Source organism: Hypanus sabinus, chromosome 8 (genome assembly GCF_030144855.1).
Source record: "Hypanus sabinus isolate sHypSab1 chromosome 8, sHypSab1.hap1, whole genome shotgun sequence".
In the NCBI taxonomy this organism is placed as follows: Eukaryota; Metazoa; Chordata; class Chondrichthyes; order Myliobatiformes; family Dasyatidae; genus Hypanus; species Hypanus sabinus.
In genome coordinates, this window is record NC_082713.1 from 49,366,319 (window position 1) to 49,382,711 (window position 16,393).

General features: G+C 38.8%; 1 protein-coding gene across 1 annotated transcript; it reads right to left on the bottom strand.

Annotated features, from left to right (window-relative positions):
* Nucleotides 1–5,645: 5,645 nt before the first annotated feature.
* On the bottom strand, nucleotides 5,646–10,893 carry LOC132398121 (bone morphogenetic protein 15-like). Its single transcript, XM_059977133.1, has 2 exons — nucleotides 8,832–10,893; nucleotides 5,646–7,960 (listed from the first exon to the last, which is right to left on the bottom strand). The coding sequence occupies exons 1-2, from the start codon at nucleotides 9,250–9,252 to the stop codon at nucleotides 7,098–7,100; spliced, it is 1,284 nt and encodes a 427-aa protein (XP_059833116.1). The 5' UTR covers nucleotides 9,253–10,893; the 3' UTR covers nucleotides 5,646–7,097.
* Nucleotides 10,894–16,393: the final 5,500 nt, after the last annotated feature.

Here is a 16,393-nt window from a genome sequence, read left to right on the forward strand (position 1 = left end):
TTTGATGTCACCATTTCCATTCTCTTTTGTAAAGTCCCTTCATGCTGCTTTATCCATTGCCATTTCTTCCTGATCTGTAGTAATGAGTTCAAGGGGTAGAGCACAGTAGCCAAGTTTGACAGGAATCTGTTATAGTAGTTAACAAATCCTAAAAAGACAGCATCTGCGACATATCCTTTGGGCTTGGGGCAACCACTGTTTGAATTTTCTCAGCACACTTGTGTGATCCTTCAGTGTCAATGGTATGACCACAGTGAGAGATGCTTGGTTTAAAGAATTCACACTGTTGCATCATGCTCTGAGCCCATAATCTTCGAATACCATTCCTTGTCATCCTTACCAATAACAATGATGTCATCCAGGTAACACTGAGAGCCTGGGCAGCCTTGTAGCACCTGGCTCATAACTTCTGCCAGAGCGCAGGTGCAGATGCTACTCCAAAAATAAGCCTATTATAGCAATAAAGCTCTTAGTGAGTGTTTATATTGAGAAGCACTTTGGACTCTTCTTCCATCTCCATTTCAATCAGCTAACTCCACTTTGCTAAAATATTTTCCTCCAGAAAGGTTTGCAAAGACATCCTTTATCCTGGACAGAGGGTATTGATCTCCTTTCAGTACTGGGTTAATGGTAACCGTAAAATCTTCACAGACCCTGTAAGACCCATTCTTCTCTGCTGCTGGGACCACTGGTGGTGCCCATGGATCCACTCAACCTTGGAAAGAATTCCTTCAGCCTCTATGCAATGTAGTTCACTGGCTACTTTATCACGGATGGTATAAGAAACTTGACATGCTTTGTAAAACTTGGGTATGGCATTTTCATTTAACACATTTCACCATTGATATGTTCGTGTTTTCCAATGCCATCCATGAACACTGCTGTGGCATCATCCAGTGCCTTTCTTAATTCACTTTAAGTCGACTCTTTTGCAGGGAATGTGACATGCTAATGGTGGATGGATCTCCAATCAAGTTGTTGTTGCCTCAGCCAATCACATCCCCATAATACCAGCCCTCCTGTTTTTACCACGTGCAAACCCAATGTGGCTTGTTGGTTCTTGTATTTCACTGTTATGAATGTCATAGTTTTGTTTTCTCCAGTTTAACTTCTTAGTTTGATAGCTGCAGGCTCCAGTTAAGTAGCTTTGAAATTCCATTCAAAATCATTTTGTGGAATGACTAACGCAGCTGAGTTAGTGCCCAATTCCATTCTAATTAATTTGCTATCCACTTCTGGTGTAAGCCATATTGTTTATATCGTGTTAGTTTTCACATTGTACATTTTAAGGCCACTCAGTTCTGTATCACTCTCAGCATTATCAGATTTTTCATCAACAGCATTAAGATTAGTGCTCTTTTTCAATACGCAACTCGACTTTCTGTCTAGCCTGTGCAGTCTATTTATTTTTGTCTACCCAACACACTCTTTGTATGTGCCCTACTTTGTTGCATTTTCTGCATTGGTCTGGTGTATGTGAGCCTGCCTCAATGGTAACAAATTGTTTGGCCATGCTTCTGTTTGGATGTTGCAATTTTTTCATGTTCACTTTCATTCCTGACTACAACTCAATTGCTTCTCTGCTGTTTCCATTGATACACATTCTTATGACCCAAGCATTCTTTCATTTTACTTTGCACAATCAGAACAGCATGAAGTCTGAACAGAAAACTGCTGTTTTTATACAGTACTGGTTTATCAATTATGTGTATTGATTAATATCTATCACGTTTCAATTCCTTACTCGCAAGATCAATTGCCATTCACAATAGAAAAGTTCATTGAAACTTCCAGCAGACAGCCAATGATATTTTGAAGTTAGTAAAGACAAAAAGCTTTAGTTGTTGGGTATGTTTCACATCCTTCTGTTACCTAGTGTGTTGCTGGCACCCCGTTTTGTGTAAAGCTATGTTTTTGGAAGACCCTCTGGTAAAGTCTCACTGCAGAGGCTTCTCTCCTCTGGCTTGAGTACACACTGCCACTTCCACAAAGAGGACAAAATAGAGCTGAGGTATGGAAACACGAGTTCCGTGAGGCAGAAATTGCCCCTTATCTTTTTTTCCCCATTCCGGTTCCCCTCTCTCATCCATTCCTTTCTCCTCACCTGCCCATTACCTCCCTTTGGGTTTCCCCCCCTCCTTTCTTCCATAGTTCACCATCCTCTCCTAGAAGATTTTTTATTCTTTGGACCTTTATTTCTCCCACCCAATTCCTTCTCAGTTTCTTACTTTAATCCCCTGCCTCCCCCATCTGCCTTGTACTTCCTCTCCCCCAGCTGCTGCTTCTGGTTTCTGCCCCTTCCTTTCTAGTCCTGACCAAGGGTCTCAGCACAAAATGTCAACTTTTTAATCCCTCCATAGATGCTGCCTGACTTAGTGAGTTCCTCCACCATTTTGAATATGTTGCTCAAGATTTTCCCCATCTGTAGACTGCCCTGTGTTTATTATCTTTAACATACATGATGGGGTATTCAATGAACATCATTTGAGTCCCGCCATACAGAAAAGTGTTCTTTTCAGGGTATGCTATAGTCTTACAGCCCAAAAGTGCGAATGTATGTTAAACTCACTTTATATTTTGCAGCTTTCTATTCTAAATGTGGATCAGGATGATATGATTTATAAATATCTTTAGGCTTACCTGCATGTAGTATCAGCAATATACTGTATCAGTCACAGTAGTTAGCAATTTTTTCCAGAAAATTTTTTGTTCACATGTAACACAGTAGAATAATACATTTTCCAGTGTACCAACGAAGTTTCAAAGGAACAAAAGAAATAGAACAAGTGAAAGGAAGTGCAGGGACCAGAGCTCCAGTTAGTTGTAGAGTGCAGAAATTGGGCTCCCTGGGAATTTGGTGTGTCAATAGATAGAAGGAAATGTAGGAATAACCACCACATTTTGGGGATTTCTGAGCAGTTGGTTGATTGATTTTCATTTACTGTTTCATCCTAGAACAGCTGTAAGAAAATTATATTTCATCATGGCACTGCATGAACAAGTTTAAAGCAACCAGACTTGAAGCAGGATGTGTAGTTCCCTTATCTGCAGACCCACACTTCCAAGATCCCCAGGGCCCTTTCCTGTGCTCTGTATTTCCCAGACCCCACACTGCCAACCTTTACCTGAACTACTTTCGCAATCTATTTTATAACATTCTAAGGCCCATCCTATGTATGCAGTCCCCAATAATCAAAAATCACCAAATTCTTAAAACTTATAAATCAATCCTATTTATTCTACTCTCCAGCTATTTCCTGCAGGTATACACTTGTCAGAATCAGATTTATTATCACTGCAACATCATGAAATTTGTTGTTTTGCAGCAACTGTACAGTGCAATACAAAATAAATTACTATAAATAACAAAATATATAAAAATAGTGCAAAAAGAGCAAAATAGTTCAAAGGTTTATGGACTACTCAAACCTGTTGACAAAGGAGAAACAGCTATTCCTAAAACATTGATGGCGAGAGACTAGTGCCTATGATGGACCTGGCAAAGTTTACAACCCTCTACAGCTCTAGCTTATCCTGTGCATTGGCACCTTCATACCAGACCTGAATGCAACTAGTCTGAGTACTCCCTTCTGTACATCTGTAGAGATTTGCTTGTACTTGGTGAGAAACCAGATTGAGTCATCGATTCATTGGCAATAAACCTGTTGGGGTAGTAGGCAAACTGCAGAAGGTCCAGGTCCTTGCTGAGGAAGGAGTTAGTTCTAACTATGACCAACTTTGTCACAGTAGATGGGTGCAAATAGATGATAGTCATTGAGGAAGCTCATCCTGCTCTTCTTGGGCACGAGTATAATAGATGTCTTTTTGAAAGTGGGACCGTCCAACTGTAGCAGTGAGAGATTAAAGATGCTCTTGAATACTCTAGCCAGCTGGCAGGCACAGGGTTTCAGTATATCAGGGCCTGATGCCTTGCAAGATGTTCTGATGTCAGCCTCGGAGAGATATGACAGGGTCACCAGATGCTGCATAGCTATAGTTTTAGTCTCCCTTTCAAAGTGTGTATAAAGTGCATTTACCTCATTGGAGAGTGATCAAATTACCACAATAGTAAACTGGGGATAATAATCCAGACAAGACTACAATTATTCACATCAGCCTGTTGTAAACTGAGATATTTTGGAGCTATAGTTATAAATGCAAAAAGTGAAATCAAGGCCAAGTATTTTGTAATATTGCCAACTCCCATTAGCTACGTTGAACAGAACATGATTCAATGCCACTCATCCTACTTCACAGTTGCAAGTCTTGTGGCTCTCCACAATGTGGGTTTAAGGATTAAAATGATCCTTAATAAATCCACTGCACTGCAAACATTTTACTTTGTGAAGTTAGATGTACTAACATTTCTGAAAATGAAAAGCCCACATTTGGTCATAGATTCATACAGCACAGAAATCAGCACCAGTTCACACCATTCTGCTGAGTTTTTGTTCAAAAACTACAAGGCTGCTAATACAACCAACAGTCTAACAATCGCTCCTGTGGTTCTAACCAAAAGTGACATAACAGAACACCTAAGATTTCCTAGCCTTTAAAACATCACTTTCCTTCAACCCATCACAAATATAAAAATTCTATTTTTAATCTCAAGTATGAAACACCTATTGTTTTATTACATTGATCTCTATGGTATAATTTGATGGCTGGCTGATTTGCACTGAATGCTTTCAAATTTGGGATGCATCAAAAATTTCAGTGTAATTCATGATTCTTGCTCTTTTAAAAAAAACTGAAAGGATCTTAAATAATATTTCCCAAAAACTAAGACAAAAAACAAGTTAATTTGGAAGCCATGTTTGGGGCCAAGGTACTAAAGATGAACACAACTATAACGAAAGTGAACTACACCCTGCCCGCCACCATATTTAAATCAATGAATGCTGTTCCAGAAGTGATGTGCTCAAAAGGTCTACATAACATTGACACTGATCACAAGTTTTCACTTTCAAGTTAGCATTCAACTGTTCACAGCACCTTCAGTGAAGACTATTCAGGAGATGTTTATGCAAAACTCAATTCCAAGTCAACATTGTTTGAGTTGAAGCCCATTTAAGCACAAAAATCCAAGCCAAGGCAAAAAATTCCCATGTTCCTATGAGTTCAGGAGGCACAGTATATTAAAGGGAATTCCATTTGGTTAATATTTATTAAATTGTGGCTCTATGAAAATTTGCAATGGTGGCCATTTTACATTACAGCAGCTTAAAAATAATTAGCTAGCTCAAGTCCAGTGAGTGCCATTTTGTGTTTGTGGCAGACCAAGTATTGTGATACAACAAGTTTGATTAGTAGTACCATGCAGGAGTTTAAATTGCTAAGTGTTTTCAACCGTTTTCTTTAAAATGACCTAGGAAGAATCAACTTCAAATTAGAGTTTATTTTGTCAAGGGCTAATTTGTCAATGCCATGTTCAAGATTCTAACAAAATCCTTCCATTGGGAAGGAGTCAGTAAGCAGTCAATGAGTAGATTTACAAATTGTCACATTTGCCATTACAGATAGTAAACACAGCTTTTTGAAATTTTCAATTGACTTTCAAATTGGGTTAAACTTTGCACTACGAATCTGATAGCAGCTCCAATGCTAGTCTGAATAAGAAATTAATGACCAATTCTGCATGAGGTCAAGCCATTTCTTTATTAGGTATGGTACAAAGATCTAAGTTAGTTTTGTAGAATTTCAGTGTTAATAGATACAACACTACATACACAAGTATTTAGATCTTAAACAATAGATTACTTTGACAGTAAATGAACACCAAATTTGTACAAATAAATCCCAAAATAGGAAGGCCAATTACAGATACTGAAGTGGGTCACTGAATTATTTCCATATCTAAGCATATTAAGTATATCTTTATCTATTGTATAGAGGGGCTTCATTGATTAAATATTATGTACACGAAAGCCAAATCTATGGGGTAGCATTTAGATCTACACTTGTCAGCCAAGCATCTATTGCAAATAGATCAACTGTAGCTTAAAAGGAAAAAAATAGGTGATATCAGCAAGTCTGAACAAATAACAGTGAAAATTTCAGAGTAATAGATAAACCAGAAGCAGAGGAAACTTCAGATTCTAGATTTACAACTACATCTTCCAATTACACCTACATACATTTTAGATTATATTAATCCTTACACTGCAGTAGCCAAGATTCATTTGTTCCAGTTCTAAAATAAAAGTTTGGTGTTTAAAAACCAAAGTGCATTATTTATTAAAAATGATTAAATTTGTTCCATTGAGTTAGTCATTCCTAGTGCACAAAATTATGTCTCATTTAGTGAGATCCCAAGCCATTTCTTCCCTCTAATCTTGTGTTTTCCTCTCCCTGGCCCCCCCAACCTCTATGTATTGTGTATTGTACTGCAGCTCTTTAAAGTGATGGTGTGCCAGTTATGGGGGTAGCATCTTGATCTATCTAGTGGAATACTCAAGTGAAGCATATATGAAGAGATATGAATTTAAAAGGTTACTGCAAGTAAGGCTACATAACTTTATTGGAGTTATTCTAATTCTGGCATTAAAACTTGAAGCTATTTACATTCAGATTGAAAGATTCCTATTCGAGTGAATTAGAATTAGCAGACTTGACAATATAAAAGATGGACTCTGCCTATAATTAGCAAACTTGACTAGAAATACTCAGCAATATTTACAAATTACAATTATAAATATGATACTACAAAATTGTTAAACTCATTACATCAAGTTTTAATCAAATTGTTTCCATTTTTTGCAGAATATTCTTCACATTTGGGATATTCCTCCTCTATTCACACATCTACTCCCCCCACCAACTGCAATAGTGTGCAAATCGCTGCAAGATAACATTAAGGAACAACATTACTTTGAGGGGACCAAATAGTAATGCTATGGGTACACTGCACTACAATTTAGACAAGTTACTTTACTTGGTGATAGAAGTAACAAATTACATCCAAGAGACAGTCATAGGATGACTTACTTTGAATGGATGCAATTAAGACAACGAACATTTTATGATAACCAACTCAAGTAACTAGTTGCTCTACGTAAACTTCCCTGAATTCTAAACTTATGGTACAACTGACAATTCTATTTGCATGTACAAGAAACTGCAATCATGTCCTCATATTCCTTGTACACAATATGATCATTTTGCTCCTTCATAAGGACACTAATTGGGCTATATTTTGAGGGAACACAAGATGGTCGTGGAACATTTTTATCAACAATTTCATTGATAAAATTTTGTACTATTGCATGGTTTGGAGACTGATATCCATAGTGGAGAATTCTAGGGCAGTCACCCCTGCAAAACTTTGGATTGTATTTGTGAGGAGCCACAATCCAGTGATCCCATCCCAATTGTGCAAAGCTTACCCAGAATGAATGGAGTTTGCAATTGTTCCTAGGAGAGCTTCTCTTGCGGATGCTAGGAATGTCTGGGGTAATGTTACTTAATTGCCGAGGCTTCCTGGAGAACCGATGAGATCTGGATGGCTTTTTGAGAAATAGTTGCTTTTCTTTCTCTGTCCTTTGATGGGCAGTCTCATCAGTATCATTCAAGTATAATAACAATGAAGGAACTTGGAGCTGGATAGTGTTCTTTTTGTCCAGAGTTCCTTGACTGACATTTCCTTGTTCAGTACACTTATAACTGATGCTCAGATAAATTTTCTTCACAAAATTGCCAGATGGGAAATGCGCACAAGGAGTTATATCAGCTTCTGCCCATTGAGCATGCATCTTCAGCATAAATTTGACAGGCATTTTTATGGCAGTGTTACTCTGTAAGTTTACATCAACATTATTTGCAAGGAGGCATTTGATCTCACAAGAAACCTTGAAGTAATTAGGAAGAGGACTGTGCAAATAAACAATAACAACTTTAATCAAATGTTCCAGCTCTGGAATATACTGCAGATTGTATTCAACATGGTGGACTTGCCAGTGACCTATGAAAACAATAAAACAGGCGTTAACACTTAAATGATTATTAAGTAACCCCTTTAGCTATCAATACTGTCCCATGCCAAATCATCATGGCAATCACATGTGAACAATATTAAAATCAGGAGGACTTACTAACTTAAAGTGAGGAATTGAAATCAGTCACCTTTTCAAAGGCCAAGACCAACCTTTTTCATTTGAACTGATACAATATTTGTATGTGGTTTCTTGCATAAATGAAGAAATACCATGTTTGTCTACTTCATTTTAATAGGATGTAACAGTCCCATTTTAAGAGTTTGCATGGCTACCATAATGATCCATCCCATTTAAAATTTAGCTCGACGTTTTGAAAGTTACCTACCAGAATCTTTCTAGATGGCTTAATTGAATGACACATTCCACAAAACTTTCAGGTAAACCAAATGAGAGATCCGGTTGACGATGAAAAACTTCAACCGCACTCTGGCAAGTTGTTACCCCCATTTTGAAAGGGGGGGGGGAAGAGTAGAGCAAGTTTCTTATTAAAAAAAAATGAAAGCAGCATAGAAACGACAAATAATAAAGTGCCAATTTACGTGACTTTAAAAAAATTACTCTCCCTAACCCTAAATTAGTATATGGAGAAATATCACAGTAAAGTCAATACTGAAGATTAAATTGTTGGAAGGGAATTGAAAAGGCTGTCATACGCCGACGCTCCAAACAAGAATAGCCACAAATTTAGGCGTTCGTGCAGCAAATTCTGGTACGGCTCGAGGCCATTTATTTGTTACATAGCCCATGGTCTATTGTGATTATATGGTCCACCATAATTTACAAAAATAAATGGCAACTTTAATTGGAGAGACAAATTTCTTTAAGGATTTACTTTACCTGAACTGGCAAACAAAACACTCGAGCTGGATTTCACCAAGCGAATGGTATTTGTCATAATGCTTCGGTTAGCTTTGGGATTCCCATTCCGATCTGCCGACTGTCTGTAGAGGTTAGTCATGTAGTCCATGTGTTGGTCACGTTCCTTCTGCCCCGAGAGTAGTGGAGAGCGGGGACTGACCTTCCTAGCCAACATTTCGATTAGGGGACCCAAGTCCCTCCCCTTCCTACCATCAGGCTGTTCACTCAACCCGGCACCTCCATGCAATGCTACAATTTCCAGCAGACATATCAAAATGCGAAATATGTTGCGACTCCAAATCATAACGCTGCACATATTGGCTACTAAAGGTATTATCATACAAATAACTGTAGACCAAGTAGGACCATAGCGCCAATACACTGATAAATTCAAAAGCATTCCACTGAATGCGCCATAAAACAGGTTGGGCAAATTATCCCCTAATTAAGGATACTCTCACGTGACGTCATTGATTCAATAACAGTTTGTGACGTACAATGTATCGCGCAGTTAGATCAGTTTGGCTATTTTTTGCATAATTAGTTAAGTTGGAGGCATCGCTTCTGTTTGGAGGAATTAAAATTCACACCAATATACTTTTTAAAACTTAGTGCCCAAACTTCGGAAAATGCTAGATTAAGACCTAATTGGATTCCTCATTATCTCAAAGGCCATTTTCTCCAGTGTTTGGTGTTCCTGGGTATTTGAAAGCCAAAGCTATTCGAATGCTGATAAAGTGCACGCAGAGTTTTTGTGTTAAGTGGGAACCTGGGTGAAGAAGATGTTGTGCTCTATAACTTGGGAGCGTATTTCTTATAATTAAAATATCTTGCTTTAGCTATGCATGTCCAAGAAAGAGAGCTAACTGGCAGTGGGGAGGGGGTGCATTTTTCCATATAAGAAAAAATGAACGCGAAGTCACTATTTAATATTATTGTACATCTAGCAAAAATATGCCCTTTACATCTACATACTGCAGAGCAGATTAAAGGGGAAACAATGAAAACAAGGATCTATTTTGGAATATAGAAATTTCCTTTTAATAATTTTTATTCATTGTGTGTATTCACTAATATTAGGAAATTTATTTTCTCTCAAAGTTCTCCCTTTCCTAAGGCATTGACTGATGCTGGTTTATATTTCTTTCGCATCAGTACTCATCAAATATTTCATATGCAAACCTTAAGAATATTAATGTCCAGGATACTATTATCAGTGCAGTCTCTGCTGCTGTCAGCTCAATGCAAAGAACTGTTCAAGGCAAAAGCAAAGGGTGAGTTTACCCTTTCCTGGATTGTGGGAATTATGACTCACTTCACCTGCTGTTGTTATTTCAATTACTATCAACAGACTCAGCTCAGACCAACAGCTTCCTGATACATATACACATACACCAGTATATCGCATTAGTTTAAAGAGTTTCTGATGCTATAATATTTTGGTAAATTTAAAATGATAATTAGCAGGAGACTTCAGAGTAAGTTCACATGAAGTCCATTAGAGGGTCATACTGAATTGTGGCATGAAGAGCCATAGGGATATGTAGAAATTTTACTATCATAATGAAAACTGTTAGACTTCAAAACCCATTCTTTATTGAAGTTCTGATATGAGTTATCTTTGTGTTCATTCGAAAGTATTATGTTGACTGAAAGGCTAATAGTTTGATATATCATCAAATGGACCATATTATAAGGCTTTATTTAGCCAAATTTCTTGAACCCTACGTCTAAATGGGAAAATACATCATACCTTTGAAATGACAGAGAAAATTGATTATTTAGAAAATCTTTTGGTACTCATGATATAAAGATTCGTTTCCAAGGCTATAGCTGTTCAGTTGATTTTATTTAGTAACATTGGTTGCTAAGTTGATGGAGAAGATCCTGAGAGGCAGGATTTATGAGCATTTGGAGAGGCACAATATGATTAGGACTAGTCAGCACCACTCTGTCAAAGGCAGGTCGTACCTTACGAGCCTCATTGAATTTTTTGAGGATGTGAATGAACACATTGATGGAGGTAGAGCAGTCAATGTAGTGTATATGGATTTCCACAAGGCATTTGATAAGGTACCCCATGCAAGGCTTATTGAGAAAGTAAGGAGGCATGGGATCCAAGGGGACATTGCTTTGTGGATCCAGACAAAATGCTGGTGGAACACAGCAGGCCAGGCAGCATCCATAGGGAGAAGCACTGTCGACATTTTGGGCCGAGACCCTTCATTGGTTAGTCCTGACAAAGGGTCTTGGCCTGAAACGTTGACAGTGCTTCTCCCTATAAATGTTGCCTGGCCTGCTGTGTTCCACCAGCATTTTGTGTGTGTTGTTTGAATTTCCAGCATCTGCAGATTTCCTCATGTTTGTGGATCCAGAACTGGCTTGCTCACAGAAGGTAAAGTGTGGATGCAGACGGGTTGTATACTGCATGGAGGTCAGTGACCAGTGGTGAGCCTCAGGGATCTGCTTTGGGACCCCTACTCTTCTTGATTTTTATAAATGACCTGGATGAGGAAGTGGAGGGATAGGTTAGTAAGTTTGCTGATGACACAAAGGTTGGGGGTATTGTGGATAGTGTGGAGGGCTGTCAGAGGTTACAGCGGGATATTGATGGAATGTAAAACTGGGCTGAGAAGTGGCAGATGGAGTTCAACCCAGATAAATGTGAGGTTGTTCATTTTGGTAGGTCAAATATGATGGCAGAATATAGTATTAATGGTAAGACTCTTGGCAGTGTGGAGGATCAGAGGGTCCGAATCCATAGGACACTCAAAGCTGCTGCACAGGTTAACTCTGTGCTTAAGAAGTCATATGGTGCATTGACCTTCATCAATAGTGGGATTGTGTTTAATGGCCGAGAGGTAACGTTACAGCTATATAGGACCCTGGTTAGACCCCACTTGGAGTACTGTGCCTCACGACAGGAAGGAAGTGGAAACCATAGAAAGGGTACAGAGGAGATTTACAAGGATGTCACCTGGATTTAGGAGCATGCCTTATGAGAGTAGGTTGAGTGAACTCAGCCCCTTTTCTCCTTGGAGCGACAGGGGATGAGAGGTGACCTGATAGAGATGTATAAGATGATGAGAAGCATTGAACATGTGGATAGTCAGAAGCTTTTTCCTAGGGCTGAGATGGCTAGCACAAGAGAGCACAGTTTTAAGGTGCTTGGAAGTAGATACGGAGGAGATGTCAGGGCAAGGTTTTTATGCAGAGAGTGGTGAGTGCGTGGAATGGGTTGCTGAGACGGTATTGGAGGCAGATATGATAGGGTCTTTTAAGTGACTTCTGGATAGGTAAATGGAGCTTAGAAAAATAGAGGGCTATGGGTAATCCTAGCTAATTTCTAAGGTAAGGATATGTTTGACACAGTTTTGTGGGCTGAAGGGTCTGTATTGTGCTGTAGGTTTTCTATGTTTCTATTTCACAAATTAAGAATCTATTGCTGACAATTTAGTATTCAAATTTATTTATCACATGTATATCAAAACATATAGTGAAATGCACTTAACTTTAACGACCAATATAACTAGGGCGTGTTGAAGGCAGCCTGCAAATGTTGTCATACATTCCAGTGCCAACATAGCATTCCCACAATGCTCAGTGGAACAACAAAGAATACAACAAGCAACAAAACAGTAACAGCAAAACAATGTCTATTTCTTCCTCCCATCCTCATATGTACACAGCCCTCCAAACTGAGGACAGGCTGTCTCCAGCCTCCAGTGGACTCAGACTTGCAGACATTGGATTTTTGATTTCCTCAGCAGACTCACAGAGATTCACAGACTCGGGCTTCAGTCAACAGGCTTTGACTTCCGTTCTTCTGGAAGTCAACCCTCAGGCCTTACTCCCTGGCATAAATCTCAGAACCCTTCGAACATCAAACACTCGGCCTCAAACTCAGGTCTCACTGACTCGTGAACCCAGGGTGTCATCAGACCTCAGTTCCATTGTTTTTAAAAAAAAATTACAATAGAAGAGTGGAAATTACGGTATCATCCAAAGGTTTCTTTGACTTTGTCTTTTTTTCCTTCATGCACTGCCCTCACCAACAACAATCCACAAGCAGAACAGTGTATTCTAATTGCACGAAACTGCAGATGATGGAAATCTGAAATAAACAGAAGTTTGAACTGAATAGCAAGACAGAAAACTTATAAAGAGAGAGAGAGTAATTCCTAACTGTGTAATCAAGATATCCATCTGCACCTCTGGGTACCTCCACTGTCTTTAAATGGTAAGACTGTTTATTTTCACATCTGTAAGATAATTTATTTCCATTGCTGTCTACTCCAATAACTTGCTTCTGAAGTATTCATCCATATCTTTGTTGATCTCATGAAGCTACTCAAAACTCCATTGCTAACCTGCACCAAGTCTTGTTTACCTGTCACCTTGTGCTTGCTGATCTACATTGGCTCCTAATTATGGAACATATTGGCATGAAAATATTCATCCTTGCTTACATTCACTGCAAGGTCTGGATGAGAATAAATATCAAAGTTAAAATCAGGTCATTTTCTGCTGTCTCGTTTTCATCTCAATGCTGCTCCATGCAATTCTGAACCATGAGCCAAAATTAAATACGTACTTACATTTATAAAGTGTTTTATAGCCAATTAAATACTTTTTAAGTTTGATCATATTTATAATGGGTGGTTGATGGTCTGTGCAGGCTTGGAAAGCCAAAGGGCCTGTTGTTATGCTGTGGCTTGCTTTAATTCTATGCCTCATACTGTGGAAATCCAGAAATTGACAGTGAAATTGGCTTAACAGCTTTATTATGAATGGTGATATCGGTGGAATAATAAAACAAACATATCGTGCTCAAATGATGAAGTATGAAGTAGCAGTGGTGTGAAACAGAGAAAGTCAAAGGGAAGAGAAAGAAAACTGGAGGTAGTATAAAGTGGGCAGACAGTCCACTTCACTGGTTTTATTCACACTTCTGCCCAAAATCATAACATAATAAGTAAATTACCCTTCTGCTGATGGATTGCATGCATTTAAGTATGAATAATACTTTTTCCTGGAGGCTGTATGAACATGCTTATTGGCTTAGTCCCTGGCAGATCTCGAAAAATTTCTATGTGTGTTGTTTTAAAATGCTTGAGGAAAATTCTCGAGGATTGAAGCATTAGCTCTGTGTGGGCAGCAGATGGCAGTGTGTTTGAATGTGGAACCAGCCAAGTGGAACAAAAGTTGTGAGCCACAGGTGATCAAGTTGTGTCTCCTTCCACTTGAAAGTGCCTGATTTTAATGATAAATATTGACAACTGGAACGAGTACCCCATTGACAGTCAACCTTGCAGGTCTGTCATATTTCATATTCATAGAGTGACTTCATTTTTGACCAGCAAGTAACTGAAAAAAGGATCTAGTACTTTCCCAGCGTATATGATAGATAAATTATTCTCGGGCTCTACCTGGGTACAGTACCCAGCTGAAAGCCCGAGAAGATTTCATTAGCAAGTAACCGGTTCAGAAAATTAATTGATGTAGAAAGGGCCTCTGCCAAAACTTGGCACCTACAGGGCATATAGTTTTTCCATGATCTTATTATAAGACTATAAGACCAAAAGATATAGCAGCTCTGCCATTCCATAATAGCTGATCAATTATACCTCTCAATCCCATTATCCTGCCTTCTGCTCATAACCTTTGATACCCCAGTTAATCAAGAACCAATCACCTCTGCTTTAAATATACTCAATGTCCTGGCCTCTACTGCAGCTTGTGGCAATGAATTCCACAGATTCAGTACCCTCTGGCTAAAGAAATTTCTCCTTATTGCTGTTTTAAGTGGCTATCTCTCTAGTCTAAGGCTGTGCCCTCTGGATCTAGATCTCACATACTATAGGAAGTATCCTCCCCCCATACACTCTTCTCAAATATTTCAATATTTGATAGGTTTCAATGAAATTCCCCTTCATTCTTCTGAACTCCAACGAGTACAGGCCCAGAGCCATCAAAGGCTCCCCATGTGTTAAGCCTTTCATTCCCAGAATCATTCCCATGAACCTCTAGACCTTCTCCAATACTACCATATCTTAGAAAAGGGGCCCAAAACTGCTCATAATACTCCAACTGTAGTCTGATCATTGTCTTATAAAGCCTCGGCATTACATCCTTGCTTGATATTCTAATCCTCTTAAAATGCATGCTAACATTGCATTTGCCTTACCACTGATTCAACCTGAAAGTTAACCTTTAGGGAATCCTCAACAAGGACTCTCAAGACTCTTTGCTCCACTGATTGATTTTTGAATTTTCTGCACATTTAGAAAATAGCCTTTGCCTTTATTCCTTATACCGAAGTACATGACTATATAATTCCCTACACTGGCTTGCATTTGCCACTTCTTTGCCCATCATCCTGAGATGTCTAAGTTCTTGCCTACTCCTGCACCTATTTTCTACGTTTCTATGTTTCTGTAAGCTCTGTTTTCTCAATACTACTTGCCCCTCCGCTTACCTTCATATCATTCACAAACATGGCAGCAAAGATGTTAATTCTATAATTCAAGTCATTCATATATAACTTGAAAAGAAGTGGTCCTAACAATGACCTCAATGGAATAGCACTAGTCACAGGCAGCCAACCAGAAAAGCTCCCTTTATTTCCACTCTTTTCCTCCTGCCAGTCAGCCAATCTTCTATGCACGGTGGGCTCTCAGGTGAAGTACCTCGCCAAAGGCCTTCTGAAAACAACATCCACTGACTCACCTTTGTCTATCCTGCTTATTATTTCCTCAAATAATTCCAACAGATTTGGTAGGCAAGATTTTCCCTTAAGGAAACCGTGCTGACTTTGGCCTATTTTGTGTCTCCAAGTACCCCAATACCTCATCCTTGATAATGGACTCCAACATCTTCCCAGCCACCGAAGTCAGGCTAACTGGCCTATAATTACCTTTCCTTTGTTTCCCTTCCTTCTTGGTGACTGGAGTGACATTTGCAATTTTCCAGTCCTCCAGAAACATTCCATGATCTCGTTAGCTACCTCTTTCAGAACCCTGAAGTCCAGGTGACTTATCTACCTTCAGACCTTTCACATTCCCAAGTTCCTTCTCTTTAGTTAAAGCAACAACATACTCTTCCGTTCCCTGATACTCTCAAACTTCTGGCATACTGCTAGTGCTTTCTACAGTGAAGAATGATGCAAAATACTTATAAGTTCCTCCACCATTTCTTTGTTCCTCATTACTACCTCTTCAGTGTCATTTTCCAGCAGTCCGCTATCCATTCTCACCTCTCTTTTACTCTTTATGTACTTGAAAAACACTTTTGGTATCTCCTTTTGTATTATTGGCTACCTTCCCTTCATATTTTACCTTTTCTCTCTGAGTTTTTTGAGTTACTTTATTGGTTTTAAAAGTATCTGAATGTTCTAACTTCCCACTAAATTTTACTATATTGTATGCCCTCTCTTTTGCTTTCATGCTGTCTTTTACATTTTATGCATCTGTGACCTCCAGTCTTCCAGATAAACATATCTGCACCAGGTACACTGAGCTGAAGCTCCTGAGAGAATGTGT